Below are 8,447 nucleotides of genomic sequence, written 5' to 3'. Positions count from 1 at the left end.
AAAAAAATCAAATTTAAAGTTGGTTTATTATTAATGTAAATAATCAAATATGTTATATTACCTAATTCTTTAAGTGGTTCTACTATGACTTGTTAGTAGTAGATAAAATAGGACCCTAAATTAATAGATTAGATATAAGAATTTGAAATAATTAAAAATACATGTAATTTCTAACTTATTCTGTATTTCAAAAAAAGAAATTTTGCAAAAGTTATATTCTTAAGTTTGGCACTTATGAAATTATGTGATTGAAGTTTATATGTGATTGAAGTTTATTTAATGACATACGTGTGTTCATAATGGCAGGTATCTCTAAGTATAACAAAGATTCAATCAAGTTAGAGCAAATTAACATATTGCACGAAAATAAGGTGTAAAAAGAGATCGTATCTAATCTATCTACTTAAGAAAAGAGGAACCAAACACATACATATTCTTTGTGTGATGATATTATGTCGATGAGAAACTTATAAATCAACTTAGAGCAAGTATCATCTTTAGTAAAAGTGGTCTAAATCAAAGTTATTGTATTGCTAATATAATTGTATATATACAGTCGGTCTACATTAACAGATTACATAGAACGTAATTCGTTTGTTATACTTATAATAGAGTACATCCAGAATTAAATTAAATCGTGTTAATATATTGGTTTACTTTTAATAGATTTTAATGTTGGTTTAATGGAAGTTGTCCGGTTCCATTTGTAACAGCAGTGTGTTACATAATAATTAGATTGTAACAATCTTGAAATGATCCATAAATTAAGCAGCTTTCTAACAAACTTGAAACAGTCCAAAACTTAAATGACAACATTAATGGTAGATAAATTTAGGATTCTATTTTAATAGAGTAGATGTAAGAAGATCTCGTTTTCACCCATAGGCCTTTTGTACAAAAATGTTGTTTTCAAACTTTTAATAATAACAATTTAATGAGACGTGCATACTTGTTCCAGATTTTGCAACACATCGGACGTGCCCGGACTGAAATAAGTTATGTAATAGATGAATCAAACAGACGAGACATCGGTTCATTTACCAATCCTTAAACTTCCACCTATAATTACTTGTGGATTGAGTAAACATGGAAACTCAAAGTCCAGATCAATACTTGAATAGCTGCTGACTTTGCTTCAGTTATACAAAAACCATGTAACTTTCAATCTTGTGGTGAATTATCATCCTTGTTTCCAGAGGTTAAAATGGTGTAACTAAGATGGAATTAATATAGTCTAAAACAACAAGCACCAGTGGTCTAGTGGTAGAATAGTACCCTGCCACGGTACAGACCCGGGTTCGATTTCCGGCTGGTGCATTCTGAGCTATGAAGAAATGGGCAGTAGCGTCGGTTAGGTCCTTCGCATTCATCTGACCTCCAGATGATACAGCCGCAACTAGGGATGTTAACGTAGGGTAAAATAACCCAGCCCAGCCCAACCCACAAATAATCCAATCCAGTTTATACCCAACCTACAAAAACCCAGAAACATCAAGGTTGAAATCCAAACCCAAAAAATAACCCAATATGGTATAGGTTTACCCGTGGGTACCCAAAGTATTATCTTATTTAGTCTGAAGATCATGTAAAATATTAGTATCATTAATGTAAGCTTTAATATATAAAAAAGATTTTGTAATTTTATAGAAAACTTGTTTTAGCGCAAAAACTCGTTTACGATTTTCGGAGAAAATTCACTTTTTCGGAAAAAAATTATTTTGCCATTTTAACCGGAAAACTCATTTTGCGGTTTTAGCAGTAAACCTCGTTTTGACATGAAAACTCACTTATGGTTTTAACGAGAAAACTTGTTAAGTTGTTTTTGTGGTTTTAGCGGAAATTTTTCTTTTTGCAGTTTTTGGTCAGTAAATTTGTTTTTGTGGTTTTGGTGGGAAAACTCATTTTTGCGGTTTGCGGGAAAAATAATCTTTCTGGTTTTTGCGGGAAAACTTGGTTTTGCGGTTTTGGCAGAAAAACCTGTTTTTTACGGTTTTGTCGGGAAAATTTGCTAGATTTTGGCGGGAAACCCGTTTTCGATTTTGGCGGGAACAATCTTTTTGCGATTTTGGCGGAAAAACTCGGTTTTACGGTTTTGCGAGAAAATTTGGTTTTGCGGTTTTGGCAGGAAAACTCGGTTCTGCGATTTTGGCGGGAAAACTCGTTTTTGATTTTGAAGGGAAAACTCGGTTTTGCGGTTTTGGCGGGAAAACTCGATTTTCGGTTTTGGCGGGAAACTCGGGTTTTCAGTTTTGGCGGGAAAAATCGTTTTTTGCGGTTTTGGCGGGAAAATTGGGGTTTACGATATCGGCGGGAAAACACCTTTTGCGGGTTTTGCGGGAAAACTCGATTTTGCGGTTTTCAGTCGAAAAACTCTATTTTGCGATTTTAGCGGAAAAACTCTGTTATACGGTTTTTGCGGGAAAATTCAGTTTTGCGGTTTTGGCGGGAAACTTAGTTTTATTGGTTTTGCGGGAAAACTCGATTTTGCGGTTTTCAGTCGAAAAACTCTATTTTGCGATTTTAGCGGAAAAACTCTGTTATACGGTTTTTGCGGGAAAATTCAGTTTTGCGGTTTTGGCGGGAAACTTAGTTTTATTGGTTTTGCGGGAAAACTCGATTTTGCGGTTTTCAGTCGAAAAACTCTATTTTGCGATTTTAGCGGAAAAACTCTGTTATACGGTTTTTGCGGGAAAATTCAGTTTTGCGGTTTTGGCGGGAAACTTAGTTTTATTGGTTTTGCGGGAAAACTCGATTTTGCGGTTTTCAGTCGAAAAACTCTATTTTGCGATTTTAGCGGAAAAACTCTGTTATACGGTTTTTGCGGGAAAATTCAGTTTTGCGGTTTTGGCGGGAAACTTAGTTTTATTGGTTTTGCGGGAAAACTCGATTTTGCGGTTTTCAGTCGAAAAACTCTATTTTGCGATTTTAGCGGAAAAACTCTGTTATACGGTTTTTGCGGGAAAATTCAGTTTTGCGGTTTTGGCGGGAAACTTAGTTTTATTGGTTTTGCGGGAAAACTCGATTTTGCGGTTTTCAGTCGAAAAACTCTATTTTGCGATTTTAGCGGAAAAACTCTGTTATACGGTTTTTGCGGGAAAATTCAGTTTTGCGGTTTTGGCGGGAAACTTAGTTTTATTGGTTTTGCGGGAAAACTCGATTTTGCGGTTTTCAGTCGAAAAACTCTATTTTGCGATTTTAGCGGAAAAACTCTGTTATACGGTTTTTGCGGGAAAATTCAGTTTTGCGGTTTTGGCGGGAAACTTAGTTTTATTGGTTTGGCGGGAAAACTCAGTTTTGTGGTTTCGGCAGAAAAACTCGGTCCTTCGGTTTCGGCGGAAAAATTCGTTTTTGGTTTCTATGAGAAGATTTATTTTTACGGTTTCGGCGGAAAAATTCATTTTTTTGGTTTTAACAGAAAAAAACGTTTTTGCAAATTTTATATAACTTAATTAAAATGGTGAAAATCTATATATATAATTGAAAACTCATGGGTACACCATTACCCTTTTGTATTTACTCAACATATAAATATGAGTTATAAAATTAATATTCATGGTTGACCCAATTAATCTTAGATGGGTAAAAACCCAACCCATTATTAGTGGGTTTGGGTAAACTTGTTAACATCCCTAGCCGCAACCCTGAGCTCTCCTTTTAGTCTAAATATTTTTAGTGTTCTTTTTTTGGGTGCAAATACTATTTTTGGTGTTCAGAACTTCAGATACTTTATAAAAATACCAACTGACCTGACTCTGTTTAGATTCATATTTGGGCCTTGCTAATTCCAACTGGATCTGACTGATTATATTCATATTTGGGCCTCATAAAAATAAGCCTTTTAATATCTATAGAAAGGCGTGCTTCGTTCCGAGTCAACTCACTGGCTTCCCTCTTCACCTCCAACATAACTCGTTTTCCAGTCTCAATTTTCCCGGAAAAGCAGCTGATCTCACTCATGGAAGGTTCTCCTCTTCTCTTTATTCTGTTTAAATTCAAAAACTCAGATTCGCAATTTGATTTACGAATTTAGATCTTGTTTATTAGCAGAGAACAACAACAACGCCGGGAGCGACTCAGACTCTAACTCCGTCGAAGAGTGGCAAGACTATTACGAACCGATCTCAGCCGTCGATCTAGACGGCGGAGATAACAATGATGAAGAAAGTTATCTTCCGATCAATGGAGATAAATTCAGCAACGGCCTCTCTAACGGCCATTGTATGATCCAAGAAGCAGTGGACGGAGTCTCTTCTATCAGTATTAACGGAAACGCAGAGGCCAAGAGCGATACCGAAGAAGAGACGGAGACGGTGACGCCAGATTCGGAGATCCGTACGGCGTTTGAGGAAGACGAGCGGCGTAGAAGGTCGCCGTTGTTGGTGGAGAACGCGGCTAGGGTTATGGAGGCAATGCGTGCCATCTCGTTCCCTGGAACGGCTCCTGATTGGGCCTCCGATGTTAATGAGGACCGTTGGGTTGATCAGCTTCGACGATTGAGATCCACTTCTCAGTAACTAAAAACAGTATTGTTCAAATCTCGAGTAGTTTATTTTCGTTCAAGTGGTTTAAGATCTTTCTCAGTATGGTTCAACATTTGAATACCATTTGATTCTGATGTTTCTGTTGATTCACTACGGTAGATAGATAGAGTTTAAAGTTTGGTATCGCTCAGCTGCATCTGTGTCACTGATCTGAGTTTTGTCTGAAACTTCTGTTGGATCAATGCATAGAGTTGAACGTTTAAATCTTTTCTTGGACATGAGAGTCTGGTTCTTGTCATTTTTAAGCTTTCTATATGTAATCTTCAACTTGAACCTGAAGAAACAACACCAAAGCCAGTCATGATCTCTGAGAATAGATTGGTAACAAAAGCATTAAAAAGACTAATCAAGAACCAACATTGTCATTATACCTCTGGTCTAGAGTCGAGAGCACCACGGGACATTCCTACATCAACTCTCCATATGCCGCAACCATATTCACTAGCAATACAAAGTCACAAAACGCATATTTTGTTAGAGAGAGTTGCATGGACCCCTTTTGGTTAAGATCATATGAGGAGTGAGTTACGATAAATGTACCAGTTTACGCCAGATAGCTGGGGAGTATGCCCAACCACCATCGCCTTGGTGCCGACAGCATGAAGAGTGTCCCGGAGAATTTTACTTACCTGATTAGAAACTTGGGATTAGATAGCCGAGGCCTGATTGCTCAATCTGAGAAAGAGTTGTTACAAGCTTAAGCTCGCAACCTCCATAAACCGGTATGAAATTACGAGAAAAAACTAGAGTCCAAGATGCTTCAACAAGCCTAAAGATACGAGCTTATGTCTCAAACTTAGGCCCAAATATGGTCCTACATATGGCTCTATTTCCACTCTGCTCCTGCCCTCAACGTTGGCGCCCTACGTTGTGATCTCCACACGGACCATTATAAGATAGGATATATGTGATAAATAGATTAGTATATATCTTAGATATCTATATTCAATCAAAGAAAAATACTTATAAATTGGAGCGTTCTGATGACTCACTACAAAATTTATATAGTAGATGTGGAGAATTGCATGATAAGCCTTAACAACTAAAAGAATGCATGCACATCTCTTCTGAAATGTTAAAATATACGTACAAAAGGAAACCATTACAAGAAATCAAGGAAATAGCTACGGATTTTTTTGTAGCTAGAGGAAACAATCTGTAGCTAGAAAACATAAGGCAACAGATGGCGACGGATGGAAGCGGTGGCCTCAGCACCGATGCTAACTGTGAATCATCGCCAATTCGTAGCCAGCTCGCAACGGATTCGCGAGAACAACGGTCGTAGCTAATTGCAATGACGTGGCTACCGCATTTTCCCTAGCTCATTAGCGACGTATTTTAGCAAAAGAATTTCCGTGTCCATTTAGCTACAACATTTAACTACAGTATATTCCTAGCAAAATTGTAGCAAATATAGCTATGGATTTTGTTACAAATGCTGGATTAGAAAATATCAACGAACAAAGCTTAATTTTTAAAACAAAAATTTGACTATATAAACGATTTTAAAACATTATATTATTATAAGAAATCTGAAATTATCATACATAACAAAAATGTCGATTTTAAACTTCGAGTACACAAACAAGAAGCTAAACCAATAAGTGAAAACTAAAAACAGAAGACATCAAACTCGTTTGTTTATTTGGTGGTTGCCATAATTAGATTCCCTTCTTGTTGGTGATGGGGGGGGGTGGATGGAGAAGAGTCAGATGTAGCTGCCACTTCAATTGGTGATGTTTGTGTTTGGAATGCTTTGATGTATTATGTGGTTTCTCGGCTTATGGTATTGGTGATACTGTGACACCTTTAGCTTCACATAAAAGAGTCAGTTGCTTGCTCATCATGTTGACAGCTCCTGTCAGATTTATCAAATCTCGCTCCAACTATCCTGAAAAGTAAAAACAATGGCTGGTGGATTAATGGGATCATAAATTTCCTATGTGTGTTATTCCAAGTCCAAACAGCATACCTTTATATGGCTTGGCTGGCTATCTACAAAACCTGAAGAAAAAAACAAGAGAGCAGATTACTAAACAATATAGATCAAGCATATGAGTCACATATTGCAATTAGCAAATAAATAACTACTCAATCATTTACTAGTAAGTATAAAATACTAAAGCAACAAAACGAGAAACAAAATTACAAAATAATACCGAGTAAGAAGCATGAACTCGTGGAAGTGGTGTGGCTGATGTTTGTGAGTTGGAACCTCCTGGTCGAAGCTGGAGAAGTGTTGTGAAACAATAATGGATTCAACTTCTTTGGCAATTTTCTCCAGACGTTTGGCTACAAAACCATCACTTGTCAATGGGGATCTATAAGAAAAGAAGAACCTTCAGTGAATCTTTTCCCAAAACAAAAGATCAATTTCAAAGACTAATTTTTAAACGAAAAAGAAAACCATTGACATAAACCAGCAAAGAAGAGATAAGAACAATCCTAATCGATGACTAGTACAGAATAATCATTTGTCCCTAAACCGAAACACTAATCCTACACTGACCCAAATCGAAACCGTAAAATAAAAACCCCCCAGATCGAAACCCTAAGCCTAAACAGACCCAAATCAAAACTCTAACACTGAAACTAATTGAAACCCTAATCGTTGACTAGTCCAGAACAATAAATAGAAGAAGAAGAAGAAGAAGAAGAAGAAGACGGAGAACTATGGACAAATCGAAACCCTAATCTAAAACAAGTCATAGAAGGAGAACTAACGGGGGAGATTTAACTCGGGTGGTCGTAGGCAACGACGATTCACAAGTAGTTCGGTGCAAGCCATGAGGATTCTGGTCAGAAGAAGAGTCGGAGGTGACTCGCTGGTATTGAGAGAGAAAAAAACAGAGAGACTTCGAGAGTTAGAGAGTTCTTTTTTTTTCAAGTGTGGAGACATGTTAGTGTTTGCATAAGTGATAAATTTGGGCCAAAAATGTATTGGAGCCAAAACCAAAAATATTATTGGAGCCAATTTTTGGAGTCAAATCTTATGGAGGGAAATATAGTTAGAACCAAATATTATTCTCTTGTAATCCTTAAAAACTATAAATTTCATATTTTAAAGTGTAACCCCTAAAACTACAAATCATCTTTGTCCTGCTTGATACACTGATGATAATATTTCTTCATTTTTTCGATCACTAATTAATTGCCATTGATTAATTGTAACTCCTTTTATCAATTTTACATGTATTATGATTATATTATAGTTTGGATTTAAGTTTAAAATTTAAATATAAGTCCCAAACCACAAACCCCTAAAATCTAAACCCTATACTATAATATCTAACTCAAGTATCAAGCAAAGTAGCAAACATGATAAACATAAAAATTGAAGTGTTTCAAATATATAACACAAATACACATTATCTTAATTCAAACATTACTAGTATCAAACATATATCACAAACAAAAATTTCAAACATATAACACATACATATTAGTTAGATACATAAACATTTATAGCCATGTGTTTCAAACTATAAATCTTTCGGCGACAATTTACTCCTCGCTAATTAGTAGCTATTTAGCTAGAGAGTGGCGACGGATCATATTCGTCGCTAGTTAGCTACGGACCGCTATAAATTAGCTACAAAAATGACATTTTTTTTGTTTTGTCGCTATCTATCGCAACTTTCTTTGCTAATAGTTATGGCTACGGAAATGTCTTTGCTAGTCCTTAGCTATTTTCAATAATTCTTGTAGTGAACTAACGAGATCATGCAAAAAAAGTTATATACCAAAATAGTACATATGTGGTTGTTAATGTTGATATATTGCTATAGAATCTCTTAAATAATGGATTCTCCGATATCCTAACACGAAAACGAGTTTGGAATAGAAGTACCTGCAGCGGGAGGTCACTTGAGATTACGCAAATAATTTACGGTCCAAAAAAAGATA

General features: G+C 36.1%; 1 protein-coding gene and 1 non-coding gene across 3 annotated transcripts; both read left to right on the top strand.

The window, feature by feature from the left end:
• The first annotated feature begins 1,246 nt into the window (after positions 1-1,246).
• On the top strand, positions 1,247-1,317 carry TRNAG-GCC. The gene has a single exon. It is a non-coding gene; the product is annotated as a tRNA-Gly (tRNA).
• Positions 1,318-3,874: 2,557 nt separating this feature from the next.
• On the top strand, positions 3,875-4,628 carry LOC106310076. Of its 2 annotated transcripts, none has more exons than XM_013747275.1 (2): positions 3,875-3,962; positions 4,048-4,628. In XM_013747275.1, exons 1-2 carry the CDS (start codon positions 3,956-3,958, stop codon positions 4,512-4,514), a joined length of 474 nt encoding a protein of 157 aa, XP_013602729.1. In that variant the 5' UTR covers positions 3,875-3,955; the 3' UTR covers positions 4,515-4,628. The 2 variants fall into 2 exon arrangements, with proteins under 2 accessions (XP_013602729.1, XP_013602728.1); XM_013747274.1 differs by having other exon boundaries at positions 4,045-4,628.
• Positions 4,629-8,447: the final 3,819 nt, after the last annotated feature.

This window comes from Brassica oleracea, chromosome C8, assembly GCF_000695525.1.
Source record: "Brassica oleracea var. oleracea cultivar TO1000 chromosome C8, BOL, whole genome shotgun sequence".
Lineage (NCBI taxonomy): Eukaryota > Viridiplantae > Streptophyta > Magnoliopsida > Brassicales > Brassicaceae > Brassica > Brassica oleracea.
Note: the sequence above shows the minus strand (reverse complement) of the source record. Positions and strands in the feature narration are given on the sequence as shown.